General features: G+C 44.6%; 2 protein-coding genes across 3 annotated transcripts in view; one reads left to right on the top strand and one right to left on the bottom strand.

Annotated features, from left to right (window-relative positions):
- Positions 1-15,694, top strand: part of LOC131114699 (uncharacterized) — a 248,959-nt gene that overhangs the window by 6,628 nt on the left and 226,637 nt on the right. The gene's annotated exons all lie outside the window — the stretch shown is intronic.
- On the bottom strand, positions 78-8,549 carry tbx3a (T-box transcription factor 3a). 2 transcript variants are annotated; one of them, XM_058064334.2, is made up of 7 exons: positions 7,541-8,549; positions 6,845-7,127; positions 5,797-5,943; positions 4,955-5,031; positions 4,516-4,673; positions 3,218-3,867; positions 78-783 (listed from the first exon to the last, which is right to left on the bottom strand). In XM_058064334.2, exons 1-7 carry the CDS (start codon positions 7,948-7,950, stop codon positions 319-321), a joined length of 2,190 nt encoding a protein of 729 aa, XP_057920317.2. In that variant the 5' UTR covers positions 7,951-8,549; the 3' UTR covers positions 78-318. The 2 variants fall into 2 exon arrangements, with proteins under 2 accessions (XP_057920317.2, XP_057920319.2); XM_058064336.2 differs by having other exon boundaries at positions 6,860-7,127.

Below are 15,694 nucleotides of genomic sequence, written 5' to 3'. Positions count from 1 at the left end.
TTAGGAGACAGCAGCAACTTAAAAAAAAATTGTCTCATGACCACTTTTCACTTTCAATACTTGTATGGTATTCAAAATGACAGGTTAAGTGTTGTTTAATTTAAAACAAGAACAAAATACAGATGTGTATTTAAACCAAAGTGCATTTCAGAAATTAAAACAATTCCATGTTTTTTTTTCCTTTAAAAACCTGCATTCATCTGTGAAGTCCTCCTGCTCATCATCGGAGACACTTTCCAACATTTGGGACGCCTTGAAAATGAAGATAGTAACTAAAAAGTGTAGTTGAGTCAAGTGGGGGGAGGGGTGGCGTCCCCCTTAAGGCGACCCGCTTCTTGACCTGTCCTGGTGCGAGTCCAGTCCACTGACCAGGCGTTGGATGCTCTGCAGCTCACTAGCACCCTCTTTCTCCGTGCAAATTTTGGGTGACACCGAGCGACTTGTGCGACTCGTCACCTCCGACGTGGAGTCCAGCGTGACCCCGCCTGCCGACACGGGGCTGGACGGGATCAGGACGTCCCCCTTTAGGTCTGCCCCGCCGGGGGCCAGGGAGGGCATGGTGGCCGTGGTGAGGAGGGTGCTGTCCGGTACCGTCATAGGGAGGGAGTAGGGGTTGTACCTGAGTCGGGGGCGCACCGCGTTCAGGAAGGGGTGCCGGTGCACTGAAGAGGACGATGAGGAGGATGAGGCGGCTGCGGCGGCGGCGGATGATGCTGCTGCGGCCGCCGCCATGTACGTGTAGGGGTAGGGAAAGAGACTTCCAAAGGGCGACATGGCCAGACCCTGTGGAGGGGGGCAGACCATAAAGTATGTTAGCATAGGGTGGGCAGAATAGGCATCAAAATATGCTCCAGAAAAACACTTTTCGGACTGGGGGGGGGCAATTGTATTGTGGTCTCTGAATGGAGGCCACCCTTTGAATCCCCCTGATTTATAGTACTGCAAAGTACAGTAGATTACAACCAATATGGTACCATGGCATACTGGATCAGTGGTGTAGCGTTGTGTGTGACCAGCTGGTAATCGGGGGCGGGGGCGAGGGGGGGGTTCTACTGTTGCTACTAGCAGTGTATTAATTGTACTTCATACATCTCCATTACTCGCTGTCTTTGAGAGTCGTGTGTTGTTTACCGAGAAATTCTGTCCAAAAGTGAAAGACAAAGAGTAGTTTTGGAATCAAACTACCAACTGACAAAACCCCTAACCGCACTTTGAGCTGAGACCCCCACCGTGGCGTATAGAAGCTGTACTTGAATGCACCGTATCGGGCTGGCATCGGCACTTTTTCAGATAACCTCTTGCCCTGACTTGAACTGCGTCGCTACATCTACTTCCTACAGTTCGGGGATGTTGTTGTACTTCTTCGTGATGTCTACTGTACACCACACCCTTCTGTAAAGTGTCGTGGGAATCTCGTTTCGAGTGTCATTGTGTTTGCGTACAAACCAAAAATCATAAGAATGTAATATCGGAGTGGTTATGCATCGTTCCCTCGCCCCTATTGTCCCGACGCAAACACTTTACATGTATTTCCTGTGTTTATTTCCTATGTTTGTTATTATACACGTCTTAGTGGCTGTAGTGGCGGAATGACTCTGTTAGGAGTGCTAACACTCCAAGGGGTTATCGGGGGCAACACTGCAACGGTCTTGCCCCCGGGGCCTGGCAACCTGTGCTGAGCCTCCGCGTGGATCAAAACAAAGCATGTGTGCCGTCTTGCGTACACAGTCACTGATTTTTTTTTTATCAGCACATATTAACACACCCACAGGTTAACACACAGCAAATCTGGTCCCGTAACAAAATATCATCAGCCCCCCCAAACCCCTGAGCCCCAGCCCCAAAATGCACAGCAGCCTATGTGTGTAAACAGCTTTGCCTTAAGTTCAAGAATTTTCTAATGCGTATTAAAATTCCTCACGTCTGCACTCGGGAGACGCGTGGAGCGTTAAAATGGCGAGCGTTTTAGACTTTTAAGGTGACAGGGCGGTGTTTCTAATGTTTTGATCACAACAACAAAAACAACACAAAAGTTTGGACACGCTCGGTCATTCAGGAACTCGAACTCACTCCATATTATGAACAATTTAACCTTTCCCCCAACTTTTTCCACATGATGCCTCATCTTTACATGAAGACATAGTTTGTGGTTTTTCATCACAGGTGTACCCCATGTGTAGTAATATAGATTTAGCTTTTATTGCATATGGCTCACGATGCATTGTTTGTACCCAAGGACTCGTTATTCATGTTTTATATGAATTTCTATGAAGACGGGATGCTTTGATACCATGTTGGATCTCATGGTGCAGGTGTACCATGTACACTAGCACACCAACAGTCACATATTTGGACACATTCTCATTCAACAACATGACTACGTGTGCGTATGGATTTAGTAGAATAGTAGTGTGGCTTGTGATTATAAATTCTGCATATTTTCTTGTTAAAAAAACACAAATTTTGGGAATACATGTAACGTTTTACATGACGTGTCTCAATTTCTTGATTTCCTGAACTAGCAATAGATCAGTAGCCTTATACCTAATAGTGTGACCAGTGGAGGAGCCAGACATTTTTCACTAGGGTGTCCAAGGTAAGACCATTACTGACACGTTGATGCCAGTGGGGTGGCCGAGGCCACCATGTCCCCACTGGGTCTCTGATATAACCTGCCAGCCAAGATTTGGACCCTGTCCAAGCTTTTGACTGCAGTGTGTGTTTATAAAGTGTCTTCATGCAAACATACAGCATTAGCAGGTAGACATAATATTCATTTATGACTATAATTTCAAGATATGGAATTTTTTTTTGCAGGTTTACCACTCTATATATTTAATACAGTGCATTATTTGGCATGGACACTTGTTTGGAAACTACAAAATATTTGTGCAGTGCACATACTGCCATCATTTCAGTATATTTTCTTGTAAAACACCACAAACTGATACAGTATTGGATATCATCAGACGGTGCTGATTTACCTCCAATTCTGAACTTGACTATAAATCCAAGACTGCAAATGCACCCCCCCCCATTGGATTTAATGAGATTGTGCAGGTGTTCCTAATGTCACCCTAACCGTGTATATTAAAGCATATTTACATAAAAACATAGCAAAAAAAGCATGCACCCACGTGTTCTCCATGCATGCAAAATTAGCATAAGAGTACATGTGGGGGGCTGACATGAAAGGGGAGCAGGGGGCATGGTTTACCTGCGAGGCCAAGACGTGCTGCTGCAGATGGAAGGGCAGGCCCGGAGCGCCAGCCAAGCTCTGTGGGGAGGAGGCCATGCTGCTGGTGTCCATGCTGCTCACCCCTCCCGTAGACACGGCGGCCAGTAGGGGTCCCATGCCCGCGGCCATATTCGAGAAGGCGCCCCCCATATTGAACTGACCCGGGTGGAGGAGAAAGGGGTGCGCGCCCCCTAAGTGGTTGAAAAACTGCTGTCCCGTCAGCCCGCCCGGAAATCCGAAGTTGGGCAAGTGGCCGTGGCCCATGTGGGCACCCTCGGTCTGCACAGTCAAAGGCACGAAGGAGTCCTTGCCCAACTGCCGGCAATCGTCCTCCTTGGCCGGCTCCAAACTGGGACTCTTCACGTCTTCCCCGGAGCGAGTGGTGCTGGAGATGACGGTGATGGGGCTCTGACGGGAGTCCGCCCGGCCTCGCTCAGTCCTCGGGCTGCCGTCGCGGTTTCGCCCGATCGGGTCGCCGCCTCCTCCGCCGAACAGGTGACTCTTCACCGGGCTGGCTTCGGGGTCTTTGCCGTCCTCCGTCGTGGTGGAGATCTTGCTGGAGTCCGGGCCGTCTTTGACGTGTCCATCTTTGCTCTCGTCGTCGCTGTCGTCTTCGCTGTCACAGAAGTCTATTAAAAAACAACAAACAAACAATTAACGATCTTTTAACACCTCGCTAAATCCCCACTAATCCAACAAGTGTAATTAGTTTAATTAGAATTACAAAAGTCATCTTCTGGATGAAAGCCTCTCTTTTATGTCCCGTAGCGAATTCAACTTTTTCAACAGCTTGTTAAAATTTGACCCAGTTATTGAAAGTATGAAATAATACACACCGGCTAAACATATGCAATGTTTATAGTTTGGGTTTTGGATATCGTTAGATTGTGCAGGGGTACAAAATACCATATACGATATTTTTTTTAATACAATTCTCAACCATTGTGAAAGTGTAGCGAATATTTCAAAAACACTGTACTTAATTTTTATTTGCGCATTTATTATGTTCATTGAAATCCCTTTTGTGTACAGGCCTACAATAGTTTGTGTATTTGTACTTTATATTGTATTCATAGGATACTACTACTGGAACTTATTTGCAACGGTTTTTATATATTCTGTAAGACTAAAGAATCACTGGAGTGTAAACAGTGCGCATGCGTAGCAAGGAGGACGAGCTGTAATGCGTTTAATGAACCCCCTGAACCCCCAATTCTAGCACTTAAACGTCGTAGTGGGCTACTTTTTTCCAAATGCACACCCACACGGCTGAGTACCTTTCAGGTGTGGGGGGCCCACGGTCGACACGGCGGGGGAGGAGGCCTGGCCGAAGCATTTAAAGGGGGCCTGCTCTCCCGAGGAGTCGTCTGAAGCTCCGTTCTCCTTCTTCTGCTGCTCCTCGTAGGAGCGAATGGACTGCAGGGCCAACTGTTTCCTGCACACAACATTTATTCGTCACGATTAACGCCCGAAGAGAAGCGAAGAGAGGTGTGCTGCCACTGGGACCCACGCCGTCCATTCCCACTGCAGCGGTGGTGATGCTGATGCTTATAAAAGCCGGCTAATTAATTAAATATGCTCCATAGAGCAGGAACTTTTTACAGCGTGCACCAGCATCCACACCCTCCGGGTTCATTTTGACGCTTTGACGCGTTTTTAATGCAACCAACAGGGGGATTTATTTATTTATATATTTATATATTTATATATTTTTACCTCTTTTCCCGCCGACCGTTGCCTGTGTCACGGAAGCCTTTGGCAAAAGGGTTGTGGTCAATTTTAAGCTGAGTTATCTGCAAAATAGAAAAAAAAGTGTAATTTAATGTTTTAGCAGGAGTTGAAGTAACCCCCCTCACTTGCCCCCCCCAAAGGGGGTCACAATGTGGAACACTTTCTTTGATTTTAGCATACCCATAAAACAAAAACAGGCACACACAAGCTCACATTTTTTCGTATGTGTGTGTGTGTGTGTGTGAGAGAGAACTTTTTTCTTTTTTTATTATTTACACCCCCCCCCACTCTGAAGACGTGTTGCCATTGCAAACTGGTGGAAGGAGGCGCCATCAACATTTCTCAGATATCAAAGAGTCCAGATGATTATAAAAAAAATGATTTCACATGTATCCCCACGGAAGGAGTGGGGGGTGGGGGGGGGCAACACACACACACACACACACACATACATACACACACAATGCAACCACGCAGCGTGTAGTGTGACACGAAAAGCCTTTTCTGTTTCTCCATTCATGCATGCTCGGAGCCTTCTTCTTTTTTCCCCTTCATTTCTCAACCCCCTACTATTTTTTACACATGCAGCAAGTGTGTGTGTGTGTGTGTGTGTGTGTGTGCGCCAAATCCCTTCCACGTGATTAAGAAAAAAAGCATGATAACCTGCATCACGTCACCTCCTGCAGGAGTATCTTTAATTTTTTATGACAACAAAACGACACTTGGTGTTGAATAGCTGCATGCAACAAGCAAAGGGGTAATTTTCTCAATACTTTCTCATTCTTATACCCCCCCCCTTTTTTAGAATTCTCAATGATCGTCCTTACCTTGTCGTTCTGATAAGCAGTCACCGCAATGAAGTCTGTCTCCGGGAACACGTAGGTCCTAAAGGTGCTGTAGGGCAGCTTGAGGATGTCGTTGGCCCTAACGATGTGAAAGCGAGGCTGATATTTGTGCATGGAGTTCAGTATAGTCTGCAGAAACACATTACAAAAAAAAACAACAACAAAAAAAACATAAAAACACTGCCTTTATGTCATTTAAATCACTTCCTGTTGGGTGGAATTTGAATTAAAGTCAAAAATGCATGCCACGAAAATATAAAATTACACTGGATTGCATTGCGAATTATAATATTAACCCCACAAGAAACATCAAACGGCATTTTTTTCAAACTACCTGACATATTTTGAATCAAAATATCACATTTTGATTCCCAAAAGTTCAGCATAAAACAAGACTGCAAAAACAGCACAACATTTGTAATAAACATTTCATATTTTACCCTCTCATGCAGCAGCCAAAACATTAGAAACATCTTTCTCCATCATGCACTGCATTTTTAGAAAAACTGCATCATATATTTTCATTAAAATATCACATTTTACCTCCCTAACAATACCGCTAAATTAGATTAGACACCCCCAAAATATTAGAAACACCTCTCTATGATGCATTAATATGTAATATGTAATACCTAACCATGATGGAGCACATGACATTAAACATTTGAATGACAATGTAAGTAAAGAAGCTAAGCAAACATCGGAAATGACCCGGAAATGTGTGTAGTGAATTTCAAATTAAAACCCCCAGGATACACGTGCAAAATTCCATGTCCATTTAAAAAAAATATATTGGATGTCACTGATATTATGGCTTATGGTTAAGTGTACATTAAGTATAAAAAATATTTGAAATGATATCTAAATAGAGCAGGTGTACCTAATATTATGGCTTGTAAGGGTAAATTGAAGATACGGTATTTTTTGTAAATATTAAACACATCCATGACAATTCAAAGCAGGAAAAGGCAGTTATACATGAATATATACAAGACAGTTATTATGTAAAAAAATAGTAAAATTGACATACATTAGTAGAACTTACAAATCCATGCTTGTCGGAGATGTTATTGGTCAGCTTGAGCTTATGGAAGTTGACCACTTTGGACATCCACTGCTCCCCGGTGGCGGGGCTGTCCGGGTGGATGTACATCCTCTTTGGCATCTCCGGGTCCGCCTTGCCCGCCACCATCCAGCGGGAGTTGTGGAACTTGTACCTGCAGTCGTCGGCTGCCACGATGTCCATGAGGAGGATGTATTTGGCCTTCTTGTCCAGGCCTGTGCACCTCACTTTGAAGGGGGGGAACATCCTCCTGCAGGGAGAAGCACATTTTGTCAATATCAATCCGGTGTTTTCAATTCTAGTGGGCTGCAACTGCAGCCATTTTATTCGAAAGCAAAAGTAACACAGCTAACCGCTCCATTGAAAGTGCAACAACGGCAGGAATGATAGGATTATCAGGAGAAAATCAGTGTGTGTACACACAGCAAAGCAGGCTTAATTACTGCAATACTCCAATATTTATTTACACTCTTATTCTAACATTTTGTCCTTTTTCTTTTGTACCTCAGAAGCAGGACATTTACTTTTTAAATTGTTATGCTTTTATAAAAGCTTTCCAGCTATTTGAATTGTAGTTTTAAACCAACTGACTTTTTGTAGGATTTGAACACCTTTCAGCAAAAATAATTCCCACGGAAGACACCAAAGGAGAGAGCGTTTCACCTTCCAGATTTGGTGATCACCATTTCGGTGCCCCTCTTGTGGAAGAGCTCCCACAGCTCCTTGGCTTCCAGGTGGACTTTCGGGTCGTCCTCCACCTCCTCCTCGGGCTCCAGGCTCTTCAGAGGCCGGAGGTGCGCGGCTGCTGCGGCGGCTGCGGCTGCCTGGTGGCCCAGCGAGGAGAAGTGCAGCCCGGAGTCCGCCGCTCCTCCCATCAGCTGATCCATGATCGGCTTGCCCAAGGCGCCCGGCAGCGAGAGCGAGCCGCTGGGAGGCAGCGCCAGGGCGGGGAAGAAGGGCGGCTGGTGGCCCAGCATGGCGCTCATGGCAAAGTCCGGACCCCGGTGAGGTATAAACGGATGATATGCCATACTCGAGCCCTGGATGACTGGATCTCTCATCAGGAAGTTCATCCAAGTGCTTTGCAACCAAGTGTGGACGTGGGCTTGGACTTGGGAGAGTTTGGAATAAAACAAGAAGAAGAAGAAGGAGGAGGGAGGAGTGGGGAAATGCTGAAGAAGTCCTTCAAACTCGCAGCGATGACGATGATGAGGATGTTCTCCGGGTGGACTTTCTTAGAGTTTGACGCTCATTCGGACGCCTCCTCGCCGGTGAGTGGAATCAAACCAACTCGGGTGCGTCACGGTGCATTCTTCCCGTTCACAGCGTCGCCATTCCCGGTCACAGAAAAAAAAGAACGCGTCCCTCCCGGTCGGCTTGTCTGGCTTGGTGGATGGCTTCTCGGCGGCGCGTGGAAATATTCCCCTCCTGTAATCCTCCCTCCTTGCGGCGTCCTGCCGTTGTCCGTTTTTTCTTTTTTACGCACTGCACTCAGTCATGCACACGCCAGGCGTCCTCGCTCCTTTACTCGCATTTCTGGGAAGGACGTGCGCGGAGAAACAAGTCGTCCACGCAGCTTGAAGAGAGAGAGAGAGAGAGAGGGAGAGAGAGAGAGAGGGGAAGGAGAGAGAGTGTGGTAAGGTCCCGGCTCCGTGATTTTCCTAGCGCCTTCTGTGGCCCACGGGGCTCCACGCAGGATGGATGTGTTGCAGCCAACTCCCTTTGATTGGCTCTTTGACGCTTTCGGACCAATTGTGAGGCTCCACGGGGGCGGGGTTTTAACAGGTCCGGGTGCAGGAGGGTGGGGGGCAGATCAGACTTGGGACTTATAAAAAGGTGTTTGGAACCTGGAAGAAGAAGAAGAAGAAAAAAACGAGAAAAATGGCTTTGCTTGTGAAACCTAACTTCAGTCACAGTCGGCCAGCCAGTCAATCAGTCGCTCCACGCGGTGTGAATATGTCAACATGCAGCTCCGCGAGGCGTAGCGGGGCGAGGAGGCGAGCCAAGCCGGGGAAGCGACGCTCTTTCCCGGCTGAGATGTTCTCACGTGTCCGGCTGGTTCTCGGAGCCCGTCATTTATTTCCAACAACGGTTCAGACTACGAGTTCCTATGTGTGCTTTTGCACAATTGAACCATATTTGCGCACGATATGCAGCTATTCCATGAACAAAAGCACCATTTCCTGTTGCGGAACAAATAGGAAGAGGCGCTAGATGACAAGCTATAATGCTGTCTTACTCATCATTGCATTCTGCTTGTGCATGCGAACATTTCTCCCATTTGGGCATTTTATAAATGTCACATTTAGGCTATTATTTATTTTCTGATGTTTTTATATGCACATTTGTAATTGTTTAAAGGAATGCATGTCATACAAGTCATTGATGCTCCACTTTGTGTGTGTGTGTGTGTGTGTGTGTGTGTGCATCAGCTATCATCTCTGGCATCAAAACGGCAACAGATATTCTGAATCATAACAATCAATCGTGCAGGCAAATATAGAGCACTTCCCGGCACAAATGCTCTAGAACAATTCAATTTCAAGCATTGCATGGCAGCTCACAGTTCTATTTATCATGTAAGAAGAAAAAAAAATGTTATCTGCATGCAAATGTTGCGCTTATGTGCTGTTATTATTATAAGCGCGTCCTGCCCTGCTTTTTTCCCCCCTCCCCTCTCCCTACCCGCTTATAGTCACAATATTTATTAAAAGGTTAATCCACGGCGCGCACGGATGTGAATAGAGCCTTTAAAGATTCTAATGCATGCCGGAATAAGTCTGGAGTGAGTCTAAAATACACATGCACACTATATCTTCACCTCTTTAAAATGCTATTTACTCTAAATTCACAAGTAAACTAAAGAGCCGTGACCATTCGTTCACCTCGGACAAACACAGTTTAGTCTCAAATCTAAGTGCTTCCTTTTTTTTTTCAACAATAGTGCACATTTTTGCATGAATCTGATGAATTTATTTAACCTAAAAAAACTGCAATTCATTCCACGATTTGTCATGTGCACCACTGTTAAGAAAATACTAAATAATAATTGTCTCAAGGAGTTGTTAAAATGTATAATAGTGTTAATGGAGTTTTCATTTAGTGTAGATTTGCCATGTCATGTTTGACAAAAGATTTGCACTTGTGTATGCATGCATTCAAATGTGTGTGTGTGTTTACCAGAGGTGTCCAAGGTGTGGCACTCTGATCTATGTGGAAGCTCATTTTTATTGACACGTGGTATATTCTAATATTTAAAAGTTGTAATGTTATGAAAAAAATAACACTACATGATATGACACTAATAGTATTTATTTTGACAGGTTGGGTGTTTCTATGTAGCTCTTTGGCTAGAGTGTGTGTTAAGTTTTTCTGTATGCCCCCATGGAGGGGGGTATTATTATTGATTTTCAGCAGAAATCATCACTATTAAAAAAAAAAAGAAGAGTCACAGTTCCATGCTTAAAGTTACAATTGAATTTCATCAAGGTCACACGTGCACAATTCAACATGTCTGAAAAGAATCGTAATATTTCAACCTGCCACTCGGTATACTGCGTGAGGTCCCAGGTCTTCTTTTTCCAAATACCGTCCTCCCATTAGTGGCACATTTCAATGAGGTGTCATCAAATAGGAAGACAGTTGACAGAACGGCAGCCTCTCGGGCTCCGTGCAGCCTGGACTTGGCTTCATTTGCTCAGCAAGTAGAGGACAGTCAATACGCTGTATAAACTTTTACTGGGTTAGGGCTCCCAGGGACCTGGAAATGGCAATAAAAAGGCTCGCCTTGATGGGCTAACTTTGTCAGCTCTTCGCCTAAAAAAAAAAAAAAAAAGTGTATTTAGATCAGGGTTGTCCAAAGTGCGGCCTGGGGGCTTCTTGTGGTATGCAGGTTGTTATATAAATGGCCTGTGGCAGTACAAAAATACTACTCGAAAGAAAAAAATGAACATGCTTAGTCACTTATAGTATAACGTCTTAGCATATGTACTGCTACGTCGCTATGATGTCATGAAATGTTACCGCAGAGGTTAGCACGGTCAAAACGTTGTTTATTCAATAAACAAAAAACAGGCCAGGGCATCGTGAAAACTGACCAGGGAACCCCTGCCCCGAAAAGGAGGCTACAAAACGTTAGGAGGCTTTCAGGAAAGCAGCGGAACACCAACGCAGTCCAAACATCTTACCTTTAACAGCCAGCAATGACAACGATCTGGCAACTACCAGAAAGCACAGCCAAACTTAAGCGGCACGCTAATTGCCAGTGACACAGAGGTGTGCTCTCATTCGATTCCAAACCACAAACAGAAATGCCAAAAAGGGAACCCCAACCTAAAAGTCCAACCTGCCTGGACTAGGCGCCGATGCAAGTGGACTGAAACGGTGGAAAAAATTTGCAAAAAAAAGTGAAACTCATGGGTTAAGGCTTGGCACATCCCAGATAAATGATGAAAACGCAACATCCCTGCTAGCAGTTTCCTAGCTGGATTGCCCTCATCCATATTAATTATTAGCATGGCTACGTTGGACTATCATTATTATATTTCAGTACATGGCCCTTGATGGACAAAGTTTGGACACCCCTGATTTAGGTGATCTGACCTCCAGGATTGCAGCTATTCCCACTCGAGGTTTCCTAATCTGTCAATTGGGAAACCCTGTGCTGAGGTCACGGCGTTATACGGAGCCTACACACACAACGGCCATACTGTGCAGGTTCATTAAGCAAAGCTTCAAAGACATTCCTGGAATTGATCACCGAGCTGCAAGTGATGTAATGTATGCTGTCCTGTTTATTTGCAGATTGTTAATGATAAGCAAGGACAGACTCGGCGGCACCGCTCTCCAGTCTTGGAGAGAAACCCCCTTTAGCTTATTCGACTACTGTAATTGACTCCAAACTTCCTGACTGAACACAAAGACCCCAAAAAAGGTGGGGGACAAGTCCGATTGACGGACTAACGCAGGGGAGCTTTTTCCGACGAGGGCCGCAACCATCAAAACTGCTAAAACCAGTCCATTGTAGGTCAATAAATGCTAAACATCCACATCCACAAATGAGTGCAATATGTAAATATTGTAATTGACAGTGAATTGTATTTTTTTAATAAGCCCCCAAAAAGAGGGCACCAGCCTAGGAATTGATCCACGGACGCCCGAGTTGATCGTACAATGCACTTTCCAGAATCAACACGTTTTAGTCAATTGCCTGCAGGATTGATAAACTCTTTACCTGTCGATACCTCGTCCCCATGCTTTTTTTTTTTTTTAAAGTCAACCCTTGCTGGGGTCAACCCCTACGCTGAGCAGTTATAGCTATTGATGAAAAACAATTTTAGTTAATTAGGGGATGTGTTTATTGATGTGTACGCTGCAGCAGGCCTGAGACGGACAAGGAAAATCGTGGCGTGTCGAAGAGATCCCACGCTCGTAAGTTACCACCTCAAGAGGCCACTAAAAGGAAAAAAAAAAAAAAATCACTGATGCTTCTTAGCGGGAAAACAAAATGGAGGCTTTGGAGGATGATATATAGATTTAGTTGTTTTAGCAATGTTGTGATTATCATGTTTAACTTGAACTTTAAGTAGTGAAATCATGGAAAAGTGGAGCCTCGCCTTTTTTATTTGCAAACGCATCTTTGTTAGCAGGCTTCTGCTTCATTATGATTCTGGGAATATGCCGGTTCCATCCTTCTATTCCTTCTTTCCATCCATCCCAGGGTTGCGGGGGTATGCTGGAGCCTATCCCAGCTACACCCTGGACTGGTCACCAGCCAATCACAGGGCAGATCTAGACAAGTATTGTTTATACCTGTGGGCAATCTAGAGTCCCCAGTGAACCTAAAGTTCATGTTTTTGGGATGCGGGAGGATAACGGAGCATCCGGAGAAAACCAATGCACTCATGGAGGGAACATGCAAACTCCACACAGAGATGCGTTGAACAATCCAATAAATTTCTGTAGCTACAGCTTTATGATCCTCAATATAATTCCAAACCATATGTCAACTTTCTTCAAAATATCATTCAATTTAAAACATTTTACGCTAATCCAGCTAACTGTCCTTCTATTGTTTTACAATGTCAAACATGACGAATGTATGAAAAAAAGGCCATTTGTCGAGTGGTGGCTTCAGGCTATCTTTAGATGAACACAACCCACTTTGTATTTGTCAATAGTCTCACAGAGACGGCATTGTCGGAACCTTCCCTATTCACATGGACCTGCAAGACAAACACTGAAGTATGCATGCCAGGCCAGTAGTGGGTGATGTCACACACAACAGAGCTGTCTCCTGCGTGACATTCATGACATTTTAGTTGGTTAAGTACAGTAAGTAAAGCGACTCCCCTCAACACAATAGCCATGTATACATGGACCCAAATATTCCAATTCCATTCAGGTTATTTGCTCAAACGGAAAGAATGTAACCTTTGTATACACCTCATTCCGAAAGAAAAGTGCCAATCCGAATGAATATATAATCGGATTCACGGGGGTGGAATATTCCTTTCCCCAATCCGATTGAGGTATCTTGTACCCGCTCAATCGGAAAGTTGTCAGGGTGTGTTCTTCTTCGTGGTGTTTTTCTTCTTCTTTTTATTGGCGATTGGCAAGCAGCTTTCGTGTGCATTAGCGCCATCTGTGGAACAGAATTAAAACCCTTCTATTCGCCATTCACAAGTCCAGTTTTATTAAAGTACATATCTATATAAAACATGTGCCCAGCTTAATTATAAAATATTAGCAAGATTGAACTTTATCTTTTCCTGTTCCCGGGTGCGTTCTTTCAGCAAATTCTGATATATGACGTAACACGCATCTCCAGATGTTCTTCGATTTCAAAAAATGGAGGCGAGCAATCGGCACTGGACTGCTGCGGAAAGTTTGTTTTTGATTTAAACTAAATTTAAAGACTAGACGAATGGAAAACTGGCAATACGGAGTTATTCCAACAAGTGACAGAAAAACTCGAAGTCGGTATCACATGATGTTGGTGTTTACGCTTTAATGCACAGGCCCCATTGACTATTCTGGTTGATTATAGCGGCGCATGTAGACACGCGATTGGAATATTCCTTTCCATGTATACCATTGCTTTCGGAAAGAGAAAAACTCATGTAAACGTGTACAGTATCTGTTCAGTTTTGATGGAATAATGAAGATTCAATACTATGATTGTCCCCGAAGTGAACTTCTGCATGATGTTGAATGGTATCGCATGTTGTCGTCGAGCTGCAGCCCGTTGCATGCGTCCTTAATGGTTTCTAGCGCACAGCTCTGCTCATTATCACCTGTTGCACCACAACGGTGGGGACTATACGGCTTGCAAAGCAAACCCGTCCAGTGGCATGCATCACCTCCACAGTGTAATGCGAGGGATTTGTATCTGCTCGGCCCCCCCATAAACAGCCACCGGCTAGAGGCGGTGAGATCGGGACTGCGAATGCCTTCAGATCTGGACCATGTGTCAAAAGTCTTTAGGGCTTTATGTGCCACCAGGAGATAAACATCACCCCTGACGCCCTCCACCTTCTCGGTACACTTTTAACAAACCAGTTTTGCATGCTAACAGGCAAAGCGTAGCAAATGAACAGCAGAGGAAGAATCCTGAGGTTATTTGTCATCAAGTTAGCGCTGTGTAAATACACCTCATGGGGAGCATCTGTGCTGGGGATGCTTTTGCTTTAGCTTGGTGCCCTCATGTGATGTTCTTTTAGTCTCCACTGGCGTCGACGAATACTATGGTCTGGCTTCTTATTCCTTAAAGTCGCTGCTTCCTCCCCCCTCTTTGTGCCCTTCAGTCCATCCTCTCTATCCTCTTTTAAGAGGATAGCGGTATAAAGCAGCACATTCCTCTTTGTCGTCTTCTGGGCTAAGAGGCTGGGGTGGCTTCGCTCTCTCAGGGGTTAAGTGGGATAAGTGTGTGGCTCATGTCAAGACCACTGCCCCCCAATAGTTTCGGGAAAATTTGCAACGGGGTCAGATTGGATTACTGTGTTTTGGTATTTACATGGAGACACACAGGAGCTTTGAAATGGAAAACCATAAGCGGAAAGACAAGTGCCACGCAGTCTGAAAGGCCTGGGCAAAAGAAAAGCAGCCCTGGTTTCCTCTGATGGCACAGATGAATGCGACACACAGTCATGTTTTGTTGCTAGGAGTCGTGGTTTGAGGTAAAAATGAAGCTAAAGACTCAAATAAAAATGAAAATTGGGTAACAAACATGAATCAGTAAAATACTTTTTTACGATTTTTACGGTGTGACCCAAAAAGCGACCCAGAATCAGGGTTTGTGTCTGGTTAATATCTGGTTATATACCACACATGTACAGTGGTCCCTCGCCAGATCACCGCTCTAACATCGCCCCATCACTCTAGGGTGGCTTTTCGAATATTAATTAATTAATGGCCACCGTAAGTGGTTGACTGTTTACTATTATTAGTCCAAAAATATTAAAAGACATTGTTATTGTCGTATTCTAGTCACTATGCATCAATAATGTTGCATTGATGGGACATGACATTCGATCACATTACCTTCACACTGCATGGAGTCAGCCATGACATGTCTGACATGATAGAGTGAAAAAAAAAAATTCTCCTCCCATCCCGTGTGGAAGTGGTACGATTTTGGTGTCTTAGTTTGTCCTTTTGTAGCCACTCCGTTTGAAACACTTAAAGTTAGAATAAATAAATTTGGGGTTAGTTAGATTGCTAGCATGCTATGCTAAAAGAACTAGCTGTCTTCTGTCCCTGTAGCAATCCTGTAGCCTTCACATTACAGTTACAGCAAAGTAACAGCAACAAAAGAAT

Source organism: Doryrhamphus excisus, linkage group LG10 (assembly GCF_037039965.1).
Source record: "Doryrhamphus excisus strain RoL-2023G ecotype Guam linkage group LG10, RoL_Dexc_Guam_v1.1, whole genome shotgun sequence".
NCBI classification, from domain to species: Eukaryota; Metazoa; Chordata; class Actinopteri; order Syngnathiformes; family Syngnathidae; genus Doryrhamphus; species Doryrhamphus excisus.
The sequence above is the reverse complement of the archived record's forward strand: the minus strand, read 5'-3'. Positions and strand labels throughout refer to the sequence as shown.